This window comes from Alligator sinensis, unplaced genomic scaffold (assembly GCF_000455745.1).
Source record: "Alligator sinensis unplaced genomic scaffold, ASM45574v1 scaffold1213_1, whole genome shotgun sequence".
NCBI classification, from domain to species: Eukaryota; Metazoa; Chordata; order Crocodylia; family Alligatoridae; genus Alligator; species Alligator sinensis.
The window spans coordinates 929,870-951,728 of record NW_005842401.1 but is presented as its reverse complement, the minus strand read 5'-3'; the positions used below and the strand labels follow the sequence as shown (position 1 = coordinate 951,728).

The 21,859-nt window shown below is 41.2% G+C and overlaps 1 protein-coding gene across 4 annotated transcripts in view; it reads left to right on the top strand.

Moving 5' to 3' along the window:
• The window catches only part of DOK6 (docking protein 6), a 484,934-nt gene that overhangs the window by 358,568 nt on the left and 104,507 nt on the right, over positions 1–21,859 (top strand). For all 4 annotated transcript variants that reach the window (XR_003095549.1, XM_014522834.2, XM_006029876.2 and 1 more), the window contains exon 6: positions 2,589–2,727. Coding sequence is in view for 3 of the 4 variants with exons in the window: in XM_014522834.2 (XP_014378320.1) it covers positions 2,589–2,727 (139 nt within the window). In the remaining variant the exon portion in view is untranslated. The remainder of the gene's footprint in view (positions 1–2,588; positions 2,728–21,859) is intronic.

The window sequence follows — 21,859 nt, the reverse complement described above, 5'->3', positions numbered from 1 at the left end:
AGTGGGGCAGGAGCAGGCACTGTCCAGTCAGGGCTGTGAATGCGACCCCAGGAGCAGGACAGACCCACGAGCAGCTCATCTAGGGGGTGCAAGGGGGTGGGGAGGCAGCTCCCCGCCACTGTACAGACCCCTGGAGGAGGTGTGGAGGCATGTGCCCCCCTGGATTTGTGTGCGAGGCGAGGGTGGGCTGCCTGCTGTGGGCTGGATGCTGCTCTCCAAGCTCTCTGGCTGGATTCCTGGCCTCATGCATGCTGCGGCTGCGTGCAGGCATGCGGCATTTATTGGTGATGTTATAGGCTACACCAGCCATAAAAAGCCAATTGCTGATAATGTTAATTTTCCTTTTATTGGTCCTGAGCCAATATTTACTGATATATTGGTGCACCTCTAGTTTATATAAAGAACTTGTTCACTGATGCAATTTATTACAAATATTCTCATTTTTATTACTTTCAAATTAACACATTGAATCAAGCTTCTTAATACCCTTCTACTGAGCCTTATCTGAATGCCTCTTTGGTTTGGTTTGGTTTGGTTTTTTATGTGTTTGCTTGGTTGGCTTGGTTTTGGACCTGGTGTTATCTACAGTATATTACAGTGATTCTGGACTATTCTAAAGGATGTGATTTTTCTACTGTACATAATTGAATGTTAGCAAACATTTATACTTCCAAGTAGCCTCTCGTATATTTTGCCTGCTTTTCTCTTTGGATATTGAATTTTGTGACAATTGTACCTATATAAAATGCAATTTTACAAAATGTAATTAGTGTCCTGGAGGCATTCAATAAACTTTGTCTGATTTGAACTGGTTATCAAAATATTTAGGCAACCAAAACCATTAGTCTATTTTGAAAACCTCAGTTTTACTAAGTCTAAGAGAAAATATTCATTAGTCATATTTCTAAGAGTTTGAGAAAATCAAATACTTTTTCAATCATACTAAATTTCTTAATTGATAATATGGGACCAAATTAGCAAAGGGTTTTCAATTTGGCCTGTAAAATTGTGCACACAATCCTTCAGGAACAGATTTTTGCATGCACATAGCAGAGTTGGACATCTAACTACTCAGATGTTGGTCTTTAATGGAGATGCATGCAAGATTGTAGGAGCCTTGGATGTTATTCAGATTTGAAAACATTCTTGGCTCATTCATTCATCTTAACTAACACACCTTTATGTTCATTGCAAGATCACTAGAAAGTCTGAGAGAGACAGCAAAGCAACTAGCCTAACTAAGAAAGAACACTTTTTTACATTATAGTTTGCATCATTTTACTCATGTTATAATAGAAATTATTTTCATGTGTGGAATATATACTTATCCTGAATGACAACAGAAGCTAGTGCAAATGTATTTAATCAATATGAGCAGTATCCCTTTTAATGCCAGCTCTCAATATAGCATCTTGCAGTGTGAACCTGGTTGAGGTACCAGTGTTCTATTAAAATGTGAACACTTCAAAAGCATGATGTCCCTTGAACATTTTGCACCAATTAAGTGGCCAAGAGTACTAACTGAAATTCCTAGTCACCAGTATCTGAGGCAATGCGAGAAATAGCTGCATTATCATGGGTTTCTTATTTTATAGCAAGATGCCCATGCTTTTTCTTTTTTTACAAAAAGGTGAAATCTCAATATAAAGGTTACATTGACAAAAGTCACACATTCACATGGTTCTTAGAGCCATGTTTTATGTTATGCTTAAGATGTGTTAACTGCAATTAAAATGTGAGTGAGTATCTTTATGTTCAAACAGTAAAATACATGCCAAGTGTGATCATATTGTAACAAAGTTATGACTTTTCGTGGAAGGAGTATCTGTAGATCATATTAAGTAATACTTATTCAGCTATTGTTAGATTGCTCCAGGGAGACCATACAAATCCAAGACTCCAGTGAGGTGCCAGGGTTGGGACTGACAATTGATTGTTGGCTCCAGCACAGCACAGGAGATGGTTTAAGGCTGCGAGCAGCAGACTCAGCTTGCCCACGGATCCTGAAGCAGGTGCTGATCCAGTGGCAGGAGCCTCTCCCAGGCTTGGTTCCCCACGCCTCCCTCCACCTGCTGTCCGTGGCAGAAACCCAGCTTGCCCCAGCATGTCAAAGGCAGGTGCTCCTGGACTGGGTAGTGCTGGGCATGCACAGGGGAGGGCATGAGCTTCAGCTGTGGGGTTGCACATGCTCACAAGCAGTCATTCAAGCTGCATCATGTGTTGCTGGGGTCAACGTCAGGGGTGGGGGAGCACAGCTGGCTCCAAACCTGCCCAGAGCAGACTGAGATTGTAGTAAGCATTACCATGTGACTACTCAGAACACATTCAAACTTTTAATATGTCACAGTAATGCTTATTACAGTCTCAGATAAATCATGTGTTAAATGTCCTGTGCAATGAGGCCCTTAGAATATGTCTTTCGTCACTGGTAGAAGTAGCCATGCAGAGGCTGAAAATGCCATACATTTAACTGTGAACACTGTGATAACATTTCTAACAGGAGGATGAGCATTTAAATTTTTACCCAAGTGTTATAAAAAGTCCTCAGATTGTATTTTCCTTCTGCTCTCTTTTCAATCTGATACTAGGATGTGTGACACAGGAGAAGGGCTGTTCACATTTCAGACAAGGGAAGGTGAGATGATATACCAGAAAGTCCATTCTGCAACGCTGGCGATAGCAGAGCAACATGAAAGACTAATGATGGAAATGGAGCAAAAAGCACGGGTAAGATTTTAAAATAAAATATTTTCACTCATGATGAGAAACAGTGACCAATGGGTTTTGATGATCACCAAACCATAAATTCAGATAGCTAAGCCATAGTGCTAATGTCTCCTGTTTGGGCCATACACCTTAATCTCACATCCTGCAACTTTATTTTGTATAGTTTCATTGTCATTAGGGTGTACTAACCCGTGTACCTTTTGATGGTTTCTCTCTCAGTATGTACCTTTTTGTGTTAGGATCCTAAACAGTTGAGTCTTGTGAACAATTGTGTAGCTCCATGAGTTAAAGACTTAGGGTATGTACATATGCCAGAGGTGGGCAATTATTTCAAGTGGAGGTCTGCTTATGGAGTTTTGGCAAGCTGTTGTGGTCTGCATGGGTAGTCCCGCCCCTTGACAGGTGTCCCACCCCCTGGTCGCCATCTTGTGACCAGAAGTCCTGGCCCCTAACTCCTGACCTTTGCCACCAGAAGTCCCTCCCCTTGCCCTCGAAAATACTCCTTTCAGCAAGGGATTTTGCCATCTCAGGACCATAAAAATACCAAATTATATTCTAAATATTATATTAGAATATTATTACCCAAATTTTATTCAAACATCTACAACATTCATTAATTTGATTTCAAAAAATAATTTTGTCCTGATTTGGGATGGTGTGGGTGTGTGCATGTGGTTTTGTAGGGGGTAGATAGGTGGGGGTGTGGGTGGGGAGATATGTGAGGTATGGGTGAATATGGGGTTTGTGGGGGGGTTCTGTGTGAGGGGAGGGTGGCTGGGCTGTGTGAGGAGGTGTGGGTGTGGGGTTCTGTGTGTAAATCAGTGCGAGGGGGTGCGTGGGTTCATGTGTATGGTGGGGGGGGTGTGTGTGTGGTACTCACCTTATGAACATACATACATATTCTGTTCCTCTCTCACTGTGCTCGCACACACACACACACACACACACACACACACACACACACACACACACTGTCCCTCCCTCACTGTATGCATACACGTGCACGCACACGCATGCACACACCCACACACATCCTCCCACTCCTGGCCCTGGGGTACCGGCATGGGCCCCATGCTCCCACTGTCCCACAATGCAGCTGGGGGCCGCATGGGGCTGGAGCAGCTGGCAGGCAGCTAGGGACCACTCTGTCCTGATGGCTCCCCCCAGGTCCTACTGCCCCTGGCTCCTGTCATCTTTGACAGGAAGCCAGATGCACATAAATATAAAATGTTCTAAATGTTTTAGGGGCCCCCTGGACTGAATAGAATGGCCTGGTGGGCCAGATCCGGCCTGCGGGCCATATATTGCCAAACCCTGATATATGTTCAAGTTAGGGGCGGAGCAAATTAGCATAGCATGTGAAAAACTAAGTGGGAGGGAAACATGGAACAGTATCTGGCAGTGTTTGGCAATGAGGATGTCTTGCATGCTGTTTTATGTCTGAGGAAAGCTATCAGCAGCAGTATGATGAACACTGGAATACAGAAATCTGAGGCTTGAAGAAACCCTAGAGCAAAGATCTACAACAGTCACAGTGAAAAGGGATGGGTGGGGATTGCAGCAAAGGTGGAGTCAGAGTAAGGGCATTTATGGAAAATGTTGCAAAACTGTGATAGATTTCCTGGTGTAGAGAGATGGAAAGAAGACAGTGTGGAATCAAGGTGATCTCTTTCTTAGAGATAACTTATACAGCTAGGAAGTCCAGACCAAGAAGAGCAATAGGGGAAACAGGATAGTGTTTGAAAGAGTAATTTTTGCCCCGAATACCTCCTAGTCTCCAAAATATATGATTTGTTGGGAACATAATCTGTAATTCAGGTTGTTTACAACAGTGACTGAGTAGCAACAATAAGAAAACAGAGGTTAAACACAGAGAAGTGTAATGTTCTCTGTGACTACAGTTTTTGTAAGTCTCAAACGCAATGCAAAATATGGATGGAATTTGCATTATTTTTTTTATTTTTTTTTGTAATTGGTTTGAGGGTTTTCTGTTTCATGGAAATTGTCTTTCTGAATTTTCCACCTGTTCTTCAGCAGCTTCACTAGTTAGTGAAGCTGTTTGCCACTGCCATTAAATGACTTTTTTGAAAACATCAGTTGTTATGTTTGTGGCCATATGGTGTATAATATTAAACTCTGAGAGCAGATTGAGAAATAAAAAGGATTCGTCATCCACCCAATGTATTTTATGTTTATATATTTGGATGAAGACTATAGGGTGACCTGCAAGGGAGAAAAAAATAGGGATGTGGGTTGTTTTGTTGCTTTATGATTTATAAAGAAGGTTTGAAAGTCTTTTGGTTTTATATATAATAAATGTTAAGTTTGGTTTGTTAGGGGAGTAGGGAAGGAAAATGGTGTTCCATGGGTAGATGTCTTACCTTGAAGGCTAGTTGAAGGGATGATGAATATTTAAGAAAGTCTTTTGCCTCATCTTAGATTTGTGTACCAGCCCAGGTAAGACAGCAATTCAGCTCTGGGGCAAAGCTACACTTGAGCTACTACCTGCCCCAGGCCAGGATGGCTTATGCAGTATGCAGAGGGTGCACAGCAAGGGGAAGAACAGGGGAAACCACATGGTATAGGGGAGGGGAGCACAGGGGGAAGACTGCACATCCTGCCCATACCAACTGCCTGACCCCGCCACATTTCTCCGCTCTACACACCCCCTCCCCAACTGCTTACCTTCAGTTCTGGCTGGGCTCTGCACCCAACCCACCCAGGTCCAGAGCTTCCACCACTACTCCTCCCTGCCTGGCATGGGCTGGAGCCAGGGCTGCCACCACTGCTGACTCCCCTGGAGTCAGAGAAGAGAAGGTAAGTGGCTATTGGGGGACAGCTGTGGCAGGGGAGCGAGTAGGGAGTTTGTGCGGCAAACAAGAAAGGCAGGCAACAGAAGGGCAGGCACAGGCATGGGGGACTGAACGTGGAGGCAAAAGGAATAGGGAGAAAGTGGCCAGGGGACAGGCAGCTGGGGTTCAGGCACAAGCCTGGGGGAGAAAGGGCCAGGGGGGCAGGCAGGAGGTGCAAAGGGTGGGGGTCTGGCCCTTCACCCCTCGCTGCTACTGTCCATGCCACAGCTGTGGTGGGAATGAATTTAAGATGACCCTCCAATAACAAGATTCTATACAAGGAAAATTATAAATGTATAAATTATAATATATTTATAATTTTCATGTCTAGAATCTTAAGTCAGTAGCGGCCTTAGGGGAGGGTAAACCAGGTGACTGCCCAGGGCCCCACACTTTATAAAAATAAAAATTGATTACACTGAATGTTTGTACTATCAGTATTGTATTAAGATACTTTCATTGCAGTTTCATGGATAGGGCAAAGTGAAATTGAAATAAAAAAATGTCCAACTTACTTATAGGTCATCAAAATTAAGCTTCTAAGGGGTCCCAAATGCCTCTCTTGCCCAGGGCCCCAACAACCCAGTTCTGGACGCCGCACTTCAGGCGGGATGTGGACAACATGGAGAGGGTCCAGAGGAGGGCCACTCGCGTGATCAGGGGGCAGCAGGGCAGGCCCTAAGAGGAGAGGCTAAGGGACCTGAACCTGTTCAGCCTCCACAAGAGAAGGCTGAGGGGGGCCTAGCAGCCATTTACAAACTGGTCAGGGGGACCAGCAGGCATTGGGGGAGTCCCTGTGTCCCCGAGCACTACCAGGAGTGACAAGAAATAATAGTTACAAGCTGGCAGAGGGTAGATTTAGACTAGATATCAGGAGGCGCTACTTCACAGTCAGGGTGGCTAGGATCTGGAACCAACTTCCAAGAGAAGTGGTGTTGGCTTCTACCCTGGGGGTCTTTAAGAGGAGGCTAGATGAACACCTTTCTGGGCTCATTTGACCCCAGTACTCTTTCCTGCCATAACAGGGGTCAAACTTGATGATGTGCTCAGGTCCCTTCCGACCCTACCAATTATGAAACTATAACCCTAAGGCCACCACTAGTTAAGTATTTGGGGGGTCATCTTAAATTTAAAGTCACCTTGGGTTATGGTAAATACAGTAAGATTCATCATCCTATCGTTTCTTTAAGTGGCTATAGTTGTCTTTTAAGAAATAAATGAGGCGAAAATTGAACATATAATACAAGAAAACAAGCAAAAATGTATTTTAAATCCAAAATATGGAGGTCACCAGTGCTTTTTAAAAATTGCCTTAAGGTTGTTCTTTCTTTTGTGACTATACCTTTAATACTTTAATAATGTTGGGTTTTTTTCTTTTCACCCTTTTTCTTTGAACTGTACAAATTTAATGTTGGATTAGTTTTTTGCATTTATTTCTCATTAAGGTGAAAATAAAGGAAACCAAGAAAACTCTAATTGATGTGTGTGTGTGTATTTTTGCCTTTTTCCTGTATGTGTGTGTGTGTATCAACAATGACATCATATATAATGTTGTTATACATATATATATATATATATATATATATGTATGTATGTATGTATGTATATATATGTATATATAAGCCAGAAAAAGGCAGGAAATTACAATCTGAGACTAATAGCATCCTTTTTTTCTTCCAATCTCAGTAAGATGAATAAAAGAATAGAGACTGTTGTATCTTTCAAATTTCTGTATGTTTCATCCTGAACATTAAAGTGCTGAATACTTAAATCTCTGATGCTTTGTTTAAATTTCTCCATATTAAAATTGTTTTAATCCAATATTATAACAGATGAATGAGTTTATAAAGGAAATGGCAGCGCAGCTTTATCCATAGCAACCTTGATGAGGTGTATAGATTGTATAATCTATTATAAGAACCAAAAGCAAAGTAGATTACCCTAACAATAATAGTAAAATCTGTCAATAAAAAAAAGACGGAATTAATTCCTTTTTCAAGACGTTTGTCAGATAAGGGCATTGTTAGCAATGCTTGTTCAATGTTTAGGAAATTCACTGAAGTCCTTATTTTAATTCAGCCTAATAAGGAATAAATTCATTTTTGAGGGAGGAACAGAAATTAATCTTTCCCAATACACTCCAGAGGTCGTGAATTCAAAGCAAATCTTCTTAGCAGCAGTTATCGCAGCATCAGTCCTGGAGTGGCATTTGGGTCACGTGTATCCTTCTATCACAGAGGTGGGCAAAATGCAGCCCGCGGGCCGGATGTGGCTCACCAGGCCATTCTATCTGGCCTGCAGGGCCCCTAAAAAATTTAGAAAATTAATATTTATCTGCCCCTGGCTGTCTGTCATGCAGCCCTCAATGGCTTGCCAAAACTCAGTAAGCGGCCCTCTGCCCAAAATAATTGCCCACCCCTGTTCTATCAGCACCATAAAAATCACAGGCCAGAGAAACATATACAGTCATGTACACACATGTTTTTCCTTTGTCAAATTCCTCATGGAGAATCTCATGGAAAAGGTTTTCTGACCCTGCGAATTGGCCCGTCATTCTATTTTGGTCAGAAATGTATCCAATCGTGGCGGGGAGTAGAAAAGATTAATCACAAAGGTAATAACAAGATTAAATAGAGTCCATGATTCTGATTCAGCACTGCCAGGTACCTTGTGCAAATAAGCAAGCAATGCTACTACATTAGAATAGTAGTGTTTTGCTCAAGACAATGGAAAGCTTTGCCTTTCATCTAAAGTGCTTTATTGTGCACTGGTAGGAAAAAAAATGTCTGTGCTTTGCCAGCCTCTTGGAGGCGGGGCATTATTCCTTTTTAACAAATCAGAATCATTGGTGTTATTTATAAGATCATTGTAAAATGACCTGGGCCTATATGTCCACCGACAGCAGATTGATCTGAGCCCAGAGCCAGAGATCAAGATCAATTCAGGTATCTCAAGCCAGGAGTCAAGGACTGAGAACAAACCAGGAGTCTGATGCCAGGGATCAGAGAACAGGAACAAGGAAGTAAGACAGCAGCTAACCTTAGGATGTTAACTGTTACCAATTCTGATGGCATGCACAAAAAAAAATACAAGCAATATAACCACAGCATATATATGACACCTCTTATATTCTTAATGACATTAGTTTGTTTAATCTCTAAAACACACTGACAGTATGCTCCCAAGTCTGTGAATTTGAATTACAGGATCTGATCCACTTCTGATCTACACCACTTTTACCCTAGTATAAATATGGGCACAGAAATAAGTGACAATTTTTGCCCGATAGGGCCACCAAAAGCAGTTTATAGTCATGACAAGTGCACAGGTACAAACAGGTAGCTTAAAAAAGAGCCGATTGGGTGAAAATCTGACCCTTCGTTATATAAGGGGTCAGATGAAGATGTTTCCAACTAGAGCATCTTTTGTAGCTTCTGTCTGTGCTGCCTGCCAGCCTTGAGCTGTTTTCCGAATGGAAAGGGGGAAAGGGAACAGAGGGAGTTGAGTCTGGGAGTTCTTCACCCCACACCTACCTCACCCTCCAGTGCTGGAGAGTTGAACAACCCCAAGATTGAACAAGCTCCCTCTGCTCCCTTCCCCGCTCCTAATTCTGAAAGCTTCGCAGCCTTGAAGGGAGCAGAGGCCATTGCTGGGGAAAATGAGCTGCAGCCTCTCAGACAGCAGCTAGATTCCCCTTCCTGCTAAAACCAACAGTGAGCTTCTGTTTGTTCCAGGGGATTGTTGTAACTCAAAACACTTCCTGCATCGCATTCTCAGTTACAGCAGGAAGCTGAGCTTCTATCTGTACCCTATACGCTAAGCTACTCCTAACTTATACTTGTACAAATTAATTCATAACTAGGTTCATTTTTTTGGTATATAAAATGGGGGTTTAAGAGTTGTGACACACCTTGATGCCCATGTAGGGTCATTCTGATGACTGGGGATGTGAGTGGATGGCTAATGATTAGCTAAGGAAGGAAACTTGTAATTTAGTAATAGAGGAAATGGCTTTGTTCAAAAAGTGCCAGGTAGAATTTGTTTGTCTCCTAAAAAGAATTGTAGTTTAACATTTGTAAAGCTGGTTTTGAATGAGATCCAGTGGAGCTGATGCCAGTCAAATGCTGGAATATAAATGTGTGGAAAACAGAAAATGTATGTGCTTGAACACTGTATATAGCAGAAAGTATTTCTGGAGAATTACTAGCATTGTTGCAAACAGTGGAATGAAAAAATGTTGACATTTTTTCTTCTTCTGATAGACTTATTGGAAGGTGAACACCTCTACAACATCTCTGTGTGTCTATGGCTTTTTTGTTCTTGTTATCTATGTGCCCTGTTTTCTTCTATATAAAATAATACGATGAATTAATCATTTGATTGACTCTGTCATTTAAATTACAAGATCTGGAGGTCACCAATCCTTTTTTAAAGCTGATTTAAAGTTGTCCCTTTAGTTTCATGCCCATACCTTTAATACTTTAACACTTGGCTTTTTTCACCTTTTTTTTCTTTATGCACACTTAATACTGGATTATTTATTTGTGTTTGAGTTTATGTATCTTTCAAAATTTGCCACATATGCAAGCAGAAGAGCAAATGGGTAACACAGACTATGGTAACATCTCTCCAAAGACAGGAGTTTGGCAAGGAATAGAGTGACTTAGTGGTTAGGGTATTGGGGTGGGACTTGGGTGACCTGGTTAATTTCCTATTCCACCCTTAAATTCATTTATATATTTGGGCAAAATACTTCATCTTCTCGTTCCTCACAATGCATCATATTAAATACATCAGTCATCAGAACAGTTCCAATGAATCCACCTTTTTAGCCCCAATTCAACTCAAATGGGTGCTTTACTTCCTACATGTCACAACCCTTATGCCAGACTATATCTATTAATAATGGGCATTACACCTTTGCTAGTGTTGACTATTCTGTTAGGTATGTGATGAGTACTTGACTTTTTGTATACATTTCTGAATATATTCTGGGATCAGTTTTTAATATGTGAAATCAAGTGAGTTATTTTACTGTGCTAATGCTCCATTACTATTACTAATGATCTCTTATCTTGCAACACGATCTACCAAATCTTACAAACTAAGCACAGTCAGTCATAAATAAGAGACATGTATAATAAATCTTCAGAAAGTGGTATTGGGGAGTTATTTTATGCAGCACTGCACAAATATTGGTGTTAGGAATTGCAGTATTATCTTTCTTTTGTTGAAATGAAAGGCTGGGTTCTGAATATTATGATCAGTAATGGCATAATCAGTACTTTACAGAAGCAGAAGGATGTGTAATAGTCACAAACTTACCAAAATCCAAGTTTAGGTCATTATATTTATTCTACTAGGTAGGAGCAGATGTTCACCATACTCAAAGTACAATCACATGGCTTAGTTTAAGTCACATGATCATAGATGAGGACTGGCTTGTATACACATTCGCTGGTGTCAAAAGCCACGCCAGAAACTTGGAAGTTTGTTGGGTCTGCAGTAGGGTGAGTTCCCAGGGAGTAGGGATTGTCTGTCTTGGGGTAGTGAGGTTAGGGGGCTAAAAGTGGTCTGGTCAGGGTAAGAAGAGAGCAGCCCTGCAGCTGAGGTAAGTAGATGAGCTTTCATACAGGCATTCAGTAGATGGTACTGACCCATTTCTGATCTAATTTAGTTTACCTCCTCAGGTGAACTAACTTAGATTGGGCTGGCCATTTTTGCCCAATCTGATGTCCTCAGACATCTGCACCTGATTGGCATTTAGATTGACTTAACCTTAGTTAGGTCAATCTAACAGTAATGTCTGCACATACCCCTAAATAATTCCTGCAGCTGGATTTGAGTGTACTGTGCTGTATTCTTTTACACTTCCTGTCCTGAACTAAGCATTAAAGTGGTTTAAAAATAGTTAAGGAAATATATTATTAGAAAAAGCTTTCTCCTGTAAATATTATTTCATGTAATCTAACAAATATCCTGTGATAAGTTGAACATTCAAGTCCCACCAAATAATATTCAGTCCATATCCATGTATTTAATAAAAGGTCCAGGATCCCATTTCTGAAGTTCCATCAGTCTAAGACAATAGCTTCACTTTTATGTGTCTCTTCATTTCTAGAGGTGAAGGGTTTTCTGTTGGAAATTGCTTAGATGGCTTTGGATTGTCCATGTTCACCATCTGAAAAGGGCAATAAGACAGCAATTGTTAACAACTTTGGGGAGATGCCAAGAAAAGGTCTAGTCCACACATTGGTATATACCTTCATGTTCTTTTCTTCTCCTGTGATAGATAAGCAAGTCTCTTTCCTCAGGGGCAGTCTGGGAAACAAGATGTGGAACAGCATCTTACCAAGATGGCATCTCATACTAGGTGCTGGCTGTGTACTATGTGTGAATGAGCAGGCATGTGAATTGTGTTTTACTGTGTGAGAAGGATCTGTGTACAAAATGAACCATGATGGCATGAGCCATGATGGCAACAACAAGCTACTGTGCAGCAGAGGGTGCTAATTATGTTCTTTATGATGCAGGTAACATATGTGGAGCCTGTGTTGAGGAGGCAGATTTTTAGAGTGAATGTCTTTTATGGGACAGTTGGAGAGCAGATATTTGAATAGAAACACTATTTTAAGTAGAGCTGCTAGAATTTTTTGAACAACAAATTTACCAAAAATGCAGTTTCAAGCATCCCAAATCCTGTGTGATTATTGCTGGCAGTTAGGGTATTTAGTCAGGATATTTAGTCTGGAAACCCAGATTTGATCCCTGCCTCTGCCTAATGGAAATTGGGCTAGAGGCAAGGATTACTTTGAGTGATATCTTTAATTGGACCAATTGCATAGTTGGGTTACAGTTAGACAAGGTTTTGAATCTAAGATATTCTTCAGGTTCTGTCTTGCATTTGCAAGCTCATCTGACTTTGTCCAACTATGCATTTGGTCCAACAAAATATATCACCCAAAGATATCCTTGCCCCTCACATAATTCCAAGACCATCTGGCTACTGTATTGCTCTATACTACCATAATCAAGGGAGTAGACCACTCCAAGGAGAGTACCTTTAAAGAACATTCAATTCTGGTCTCCACACTTTAGGAAGGATGTGGAGAAGCTTGAGAGAGTCCCAAGGAGATCCATGTGCATGATCAGAGGACAAGAAAACAGGTCTTCTGAGGAGAGGCTGAGAGGCATGGGACTCTTCAGCCTGGAAAAGCAAAGGCTCTGGGGGGACTTGGTGGCAGCCTTAAAGTATATAAGGTTGTGCACCAGGAACTGGGAGAACATCTGTTCATCAGGGCTCACCAAGGGGAGACAAGGTCTAATGGTCACAAACTCCAAAAAGACTGCTTTAGGCTGGACATAAAAAAAAAAAAAAAAAATCTTTACTGTCCAAGTTCCCAGAGTCTAGAATAGACTCCACCCAGAAGTGGTGCAAGTACCTACCCTGGACACCTTTAAGACACACTTGGATACCTGTCTTGCTGGGATCATTTGACCCCATCAGACTTCCTGCCCCTTGGGCCGGGGCTGAACCCGATGATCTTGTGAGGTACTTTCCATCCCTAGTGTCTATGAATCTATTGATTTGGGTATGCCAGGGGATGAATGTCTCCTCAGTCTCCCCCATTGTTACTGCTGTACTCTATGTAAATAATAAACATTTTTTAGAGCAGGTATTACACCATTTCTCAACTCCTGTGCACATGCCCCAACCACTACATTAGAGAACCTTTATTTCTCTCTATGGCTTTAAGTATTTTATACAAAGTGGAATAGCTGTAACAGGGAGGTACAGAAGGAAACTCATCTGAAAATCCTTAATAGCCTGGTGATCACAGCATTCAGTTACCTAGGGAAGGGAAATCCCAAGTTCTTATGTACTGTCTGTCTCATTTAAGGCAGTAATTGAACCACTGTCCATTTGTGTATGTGGCAGGGACACCACCATGAATCAAAATTTACCTCTGCCGACAGAACAGTGAAAAAAGTGGCTGCTGCCAAATGCTGCCGAAGATCAAAGATGCGGCAGCGGAGATGTCGCCACCAGAAGCCATGCCACACCGGTGCTAGAGAGGGGAGGAGAATGGCAGCTGCAGAATGCCACTGGGCATCAGGCGTGCGCCCCAGAACTGGTGTGGGCACGTTTTGTAGCTGCGTGCCGATGCTGGTTCATCAGCCGGCCCTCAGAAAGTGGGATAAAAGCCCCACCAACCCATATTCAGGGAGGATTGGAAGTGAGGGCTCCTGAGCACCCGGAGAAGTGTGAAATTGACAATTGTCCCAACAGGGGTTAGTGGTGGCAACCCCGAGAAGCGGGATGCCCTGCTAAGGCTGACTCGGGAGAGCTTGGGTACTTACCTTTCTCCAGACCATGTATCCTAGACGACGCCTGCAAAGACTGGAACAACAGTGAACCTATAGAGAGGGAAAAAGAAGAAAGGATACGAAAGCTGTGAGTAGCCCCTGAAGGAGAGAGAAAGTGCCCTGAGGGAAGATATCCCAGGGTCAGCACCATAACAAATCAGGCCAACATGAGGCATGCCAAAAGGATGGTACATCATCTGAACCAAGACTAAGATTAGATAAGGGCCAAAGGCCCAGCCATGGCAGATTGAGTTCGCTTTAGCCTTGGCCAAGGACAGACAACATCACTGGTTGGCACAAGGCGAGGTGTAGGGGAGGTGGAGCCTCAAGACGACAACCTAAGCAAGAGACCAATGAGGCAACCAGGAGAAGATGGATTAGAAAATTCCCTCCCAGGAATAATCCATAACATCAAAGACATGGCAGGCGAGAACCCCTGGGGACCCTTTAGGAAATCTCACTGGAGGGCAAGCTGTCAACCTGAAAGGAGACAGCTACATCCAAATGGCCTGAAAAGGCAAAGCGTTCAAGCAAATGTCACAGGCGATTACAGTGTCAAATATTTAAATAATGATGTCGTGCTTGAAACAACTCCATTTCTTGCCTCCCAAATGTTTGCTTCAGAACCATCATAAATCCTATTTTGTATCTTCTGAATATAAATTATAACATACTGGGCATGTCTACATGTGACACGTAGCAATGAGCTACAGAGACATAGCATTGCCAAGCATTAACCATGCTGGTGACACTACTGCACAGTAGCAACAAGCTGCACAGTAACAGCTAAAAGTAACCATGTGGCGGTGCGACTGTGCAGTAAAGCCAGTTACTGCGCAGTCGTTTAGTTTTTAAGCAAGTACTATATGATGGCGTAGTAACAACTGCATGGTCTGCCACATGTGTAGACACGCCCACTCTGTGATCCAGTTTTAGTTGCTGTCACATTTTTTCCCCCCTGATATTTAATATTTTCTTTCTGGTGCATTTTCTGGTGCATTTCTGCCTGGAGACACTTTGAGTCAGCTAGTAGACTTTTCAAAAATGTCAACAAAAAATGTATTTACATGTATTTAGATGCCTAAAGATGCAGACTCCATTGGGAGTCTGCATACCTAGTTCATTCTGAAATGCCTTGAGGTTCCTATTTGCATCTTTAGGTTTCTAAAGACGTTTAACAATTTGGCCTTTAGTGCCTTAAGGCACTAAGTATCATTAACATTATACTTTCCCAACTCTTAAGTTACTTAAATGCAGTTTACTTTTATCTTTTTGTGGCAAAACATTGCATATATTTACAATGTTATGAAACTATTTAAAGGGACACTATAGGATTAATTTTTCATAGATTTCATAGACGTTAGGGCTGGAAGGGACCTCAGAAGATCATCGAGTCCATCCCCCTGCCCAAAGGGCAGGAAGTCAGCTGGGGTCATAGGATCCCAGCAAGATAAGCATCCATTTATTTTTAGAGAATAAGAGAAATAAATTGAGTGGCAAACAGTTTACCATAACCAAATCATTTCATTTCATTATGGGTACCTACCTTTCTGTAGAAACCATAAGCAATGAAAATGTTAGATTAGGAATATATTTTGTAAATATTAGATGTTTGTAGCATATCTGACTGAACCTTAGCTGCCAATTCCCAGGCCTCTAAATGTCTCTATTTCCTAGAGATAGTCTACACTTAAAAGGGTTTGGTGGCATAGCTATTTTTGCAGTTATATTAGTAAAATGCAGTTTATACTAACAAAACACCTTTTTTGCTGGAATAACTTCAACCATTTCTTCAGGTCTGCTCTTATAGTAAAGCTTTGTATAAGGTTTTAAGAAACCTTTTTCTTATGCAGCATGCTAAGCTCACTAGCAGATTCCCTATTATTATTAACAATAACAATAATAGATGAAGTCATACAACAGTCCCATGAGCGGGGTATTATTATAGTAATTATACTAATGAGTAAACTGAACTACAGAGAGATTAAGACCAAATTCAATTGCATATAACACACGCAAGGTCACAGCATAAATCAGTGGTACTGCTGGGAATAAGACCCCAAAAACAGCATCTTGAATCCCAGTCAACTGATTTATTCATAAAATAATTTACATTTGTAGAGACAGTTGTATCTTTTTGAGAAGTGTATCATCCATTCAGCGTTTCATCAAATGAATGTGTACTCAGAACAAACAAATCCTTCTCTATTAATGCAACAAGGAGCAATCTGTAACAAACTAAGGAGAGGGGTAGAGGTGTTGTTCTGACCCATAGGGACTTTCCCTAAAATATAAGTGATCCGAAACAGGTCTATATCCATAAAAAAAGAGAAATTTGGCACATTAAACTGATCTATACCAGTAAAAGAACAAAAGTTCAGTGCACATAGATTGGTTTAAAATCGTAGAATCATAGAAAATTAGGGGTGGAAGAGAACTTAGGAGGTCACCTAGCCCAACCCCCCTGTTCAAAGCAGGACCAGCCCCAACAAGATGATTCCCAGACAAGGCTTTGTCTAGCTGGGTCTTAAAAATCTCCAAGGATGGAGAGTCCACAACCTCTCTAGGCAGCCTGTTCCAGTGTTTTACTACCTTCCTAGTGAGAATGATTTTCCTAATGTCTAACCTAAACTTCCCTCACTGCAACTTGAGACCCTTGTCCTTTTCTGTTATCTGCAACCACTGAGAACAGTCTAGCTCCGTCCTCTTTGGAACCACCCTTCAGGTTGTTCAAGGCTGCTGTCAAATCCCACCTCAGTCTTCTCTTCTCTAGACTTAATAAGCCCACTTCCCTCAGCCTCTCCTCAGAAATCATGTGCCCCAGCCCCCAGACCATTTTTGTTGTCCTCTGCTGAACTCTTTCCAATTTGTATACATGCTTTCTGTAGTGGGGAGCCCAAAACTAGACACAGTGCTTCAGATGGGGCTTCACCTGAGCTAAATAGAGGGGAATGGCAGAACCCAGTCTAAGACTTGTCCCCACTCCTCCACCAAAGGGCAAATATGTGTTCTGTTCACTACTGATCTAAATTATGCCACGTGCAGAAAACTGTGTAACTTAGATCAATTCTACCTTAAGCTTTTTGAACATCTGTCCCTAACCCTAGTCCTGCCAGAATCGTCTTATAGATGCTTCACTCACTCATCTTCATTCACTCATCTTCCATTAAACCTTCAAGTCATCTAGGCACACAAGGTTCTTTGGGTAAATCTGATATCTTTTATTAAACCAACTTAAATAGTTGGAAAAATTCTTCTTAGCAAGCTTTTGGGTGTAAATACCCTTCATCAGGCTGTGGAAGCATCTGCAGTTGGTGTGTGCTTTTCTTGGATGGAATGAATAGTAAATAAGCCAGAGCCTGGTATGCATGCAAGAAATGCAATCAGTAAAGATGTAAATTGAGGATTCAGTGGGTGAGAAACAGGCTGGGGAGGGGTGGGGGAATGAACGTACCTGGTAAATAGTGAAGAGGTACCTGGGGAGTCAAATGTTAGGCAGGTTATAATGTGTCATAAATCCAATGTCTATATTTAGTCCATGATTCTTTGTATCCAGGAGGTTGATGAAGTGAAGTTCGTAGGTTTATCTATAAAAAGTGTTTTGTAAATTCCCTTTGAGGATTAGAACTGAGAGAGTGGAGAGAGACTGGTTTTCTTGTGAAAAATGTGTCCCCACAGGTAATTGGGTATTCTTGTCTTTGATAGATTTCCGGTGTGTATTCATTCTGGGGCACAGTTGTTGTTTGGTCTCTCCTACATATTTTCCATCAGGGCATTTGGTGCATTGGATGAGATATATTACATTTCTGGAGGTGCAGCTGTAAGACCCAGGAATGCAAATCATGGAAAATCCTGCTAAAAAGACTTTTTCCAACCATTTAAATCGGTATAATAAAAGATATCAGACTTACCCAAAGAACCTTGTCTGCCTATTAGGGCTGTGCAAAGCTTCAGATCCTGATTCGATTTGATGGACATTCAGCCCAATTTGGTGGCCAAATCTCCAAATCCGAATCAAATCAAGCAGACCCTTGAATCTCTAGAAATCAAATTGGAACCCTCTGAATCGATTCAGAGAGATTCGGAAAGATTCAGCAATTCGTACATAGACACGGCTTTAAATTGTTTTTCTATGGACCTCTAGGTAGCAGGCAGCTTGTGAATACTGTGATGCTGGGGCACATGAAGTGTGCTAAACTAAAGTTCCTCCATGTCTTGCTCCATCAATTATAGGTGTAAACTCATTCTATACCTACAGCTATTTTTTTCTACGAATGGGGCTTGATTTTTCTTTCATTTGAACACAATGAATGCTTTAACTCACCAAACAAATTTAATGAACTATGTGATTCCTATTGGATCCAAAAGCCCTGATAGCAGTCATTAGCACATTTCAGTATAATAATACTTTAAATAATGTTGATGCTTTCCTCTCTTCTAGATGTATATAGGTATTCTGGGGAATAGGACAGAAATTGCTCTTTGTTTTTAATGCTGGGGGGCTTTGATAGACCAGTGGAAAGAAACTTTCCCTAAAAAAATGGTTAAAAAATGGTGCCTTTCCAGAGTTTCCAGTTACCAAGTGCATAGATCAACTTGAGTGATGATACAGATAGGCTTTGTTTACATATTGGATTTTTGGATTTTTTTGGTCAGGTCTTGATCATTCCTGCAGTACTACTAGTCCACATATGACTTTCAGTCATCCTATCACATCAGTAATATCAATCTTTGTTACTGCCCCAGAATCTCTTGGAGGAGGCTGTGAGAAAGCAGTACAAACACCAACAGCCTTTAACAATCTTCACTCCACTGCCTAAGTTTATAACCTCTAGAGGGAGATCAAGTCACGGGCCCAGGGGTCCCTGCCAATCAGGTGCTCCCTAGTGCACCAGTGGCAGCGCAGCCCAGGCAGGCATCCTGGCCATGGGCATCTGGGGTGGGCAGCGCACACCTTCCTTCCTTCAGCCAGGGCAGGGCCAGTGGCTAGAGACAGGTGTGGGGCTCCATGTAGGTGGCAGTGGCTTCCCATGGCTGTCTGCTGCTGGGAGTCCCCATGGGTGGCCCTGCTCCAACTCCTGCTCCCTCTTTGTGCCCTCTGTGGGCAGCTGCCAGTGCCACTGGGACAGGATGGGACAGCCCCACCCCACCTAGGCTGGCAGAGGGATGGGTGGGCAGCTGGGGGTGAAGCTTGTGCCTGCCCCAGCCCATCCCACAGCATGGGGGGGGGGGGGGCAGCTACGTGACACCCACCAGGCAGAGGGGCTGGGACCGCCTTCACCTGAGCAGCACTTACGCCCCTTGGCTCACCCCAGAGAGGCTGAGGAGGCTAAGTGAGGCCAGTCTCAGTCCCCTGGCAGGCGCAGAGGAAACTTGCCCTCACCTGGTAGGACGGCCTCCAATTTTCTGTTTGCCCAGGGCAACAATAAATCTTAATCCACACTGGTAACCTCTGCACCTAGTCTAAGACAATTGAAAATATTCTCATAGTAAAGCTTCCTACATGGATGCACAATGAATTTATTCAAAGTCATCACTGTGGGATCAGTAGGGTCTCAATTTCTTGAACTGAATGATTATGTCAGAACGTAAACTCTTTTATTAATAGCACTCAAACTGCAAGAGATTTTATGGGTATAAAGTATACAGTAGTATTACAATTTACCATAGTTATGAGGGTTTAATCCAGTTTTCATGTTTTATGGCTTGAAGCATATACCCCCACTGTTACCCCATGACAGTCTCATGAAAACAGATGTTAGTCCCATCAGGTAGTCACCCTGCCAGAATCTATTTCCATTGAAGTGTCTAATAGGCAAGACTCCTATGCAGAAAAGGCCTGCTCATTTGTTAAACATGCTACCTTGTAGTGTGTTTTGCAGTTCATAATCCCATTGATGAGTCAAAATTAGTTCTTGTTTATTGGAAAAAAAAGTTGTGATTTCCTCATTCTACTTAATGGTTTCATGGTGTGGTTCAATAGTAAAAGCTGTAGTTGTTACGGCTGGGAAACAGAGCTTTTGTATTCTCACCATACAACCTGTATTGTATCTTCTAGGATGTCATTTTTGTAATGTGTTTATATATATATTGCTCATATCACACCTATGCACATTTTATATCACATAAGGAAAAAAAAACTACTGGAGCTGAAGATTTCCATGGTAACAAACATAATTTCATTTCCTTTGTTTTCTGAAGCAAGCAACATGGAGGCAGCTCCAGGAGGATTGTTTTATTAATTTGTAACACTGGATTTCAAAAGGTTAGTCAACATTACAGAGTACGTGGTCACACTACTACAACCTAAACACCAACTCCAGCTCTGGCTAGGGCTGGAGAGAGTAGGCAAAGAAAACTACTTTCTTATTTTAAATAAAATGAAATAAGAACAATGAAAAAATATAGGCTAACAGTACACCAATCGTGAAAATAATGAATATGAAAAATGAGGCTTGAAACATTTACAGAAATGTAGTCATGTTTAGCAGGGTTAGCTGCCTCAGAAAATTAAGTGCAATTTGGAAAAGTGTCTTAGAATATTTTGGTAACTAAACATTTGCTTCTGTATATGCTTCTGTAACTAAGTTATTACTCCTTGCACACTTCTTTTTTATTTTTCTATCCCTCTATTCCCCCCCCCCTTTTTTTCCTTTTTCCCCTTTATTAGTTATTCTTTGTGACAGGCATGTACATAGTTCAGGTTGCCATGTATAGTTGATATCTATGTATTTCTGATTTTTGTGGTGCATTTGCAAAATCAAGACAAATAATTTTAAAATAATTTTAAAAGAAATAGAAGTCAAAAAGTATTCAATAAGCAAGTGCTGGCAATGGGTTTGATGTATTAGGTTGATGCATATTCTTATACTATTTTATCAGGTTAAACTCTTTATAAAAGCATGTATTTGTCTATTCATTAAAATATATGCTTTATAAATTGTAGCTATTCTCATTGGGTCACCAAAGCTGCATCAGTATCAGACTGCAGTGGTTTTCACAATTATATTTATTATATTCAGGCAGTTGGATGATGATCTGAATGCCATTTACTTGCATTTAGAAACCATTCAAGTATAAAAGGACGTCTTTAGTTTTCATAAATATTTCGTGCATATTTAATTAGATAAGCTGCCTAACTTTTGACTTTTTGATAACTCAAGAATGTTGCAAAAATAATATAATGTTTACATAGTGGGTTTGTGGGAGTGTGTACACACATATAATGTAAAGATCTAGCATTGTATTTATATATACTAGTTTCTCAATTGATTTAAATCTGCATAAACCACTAAGTCAGTGGAGTTTATAAACTTATAAGACACAGGATCACCTTATCATGGTAATAGGGCTGCTTGAACCCCTGATCCCTTTCTGGGCTACTTGAGTGCACCCTGTCAGATGGCAGTCCTGGTTCTATGACCTGAGGGTGAAATGTTGCAGTTCTGCCACTCTTATCTCAGGAACTGAGTACAATGCTCCATCTATATCAACTGTTTATTATCATGCATTTCTTTCCTTCAGGAGCTTATGATCCTGAAATAAATAAAAGAAAGTATTCACACATGAACCACTCCCAAGATCAACATACCTCCTAAACAAGCATGTATTTTTCAGGAGTTTATGATCAGTGTTCTAGAATGATGAAAAATGTTCTTAAAACAAAGAGGTCTTTTTAGCAAATAAAACAAAACATTAGAGAAATTTTGAAACCAACAGATTTATATGTGTTTAGATTCCTTTAATATTATGCTTCAATGCAAGCTAAATTACATAGACTTTTCTTTTTGAAGGATGAGAAAAAAGAAGACCCCCAAAGTACATTCTCTTATTGAGGCCTAGAACTTTAGGGAGCCTGGCTTCCATTTCTATATATCCTTGCTTTTCCTCTCTGGGAAAAATTCTTCTCTAAA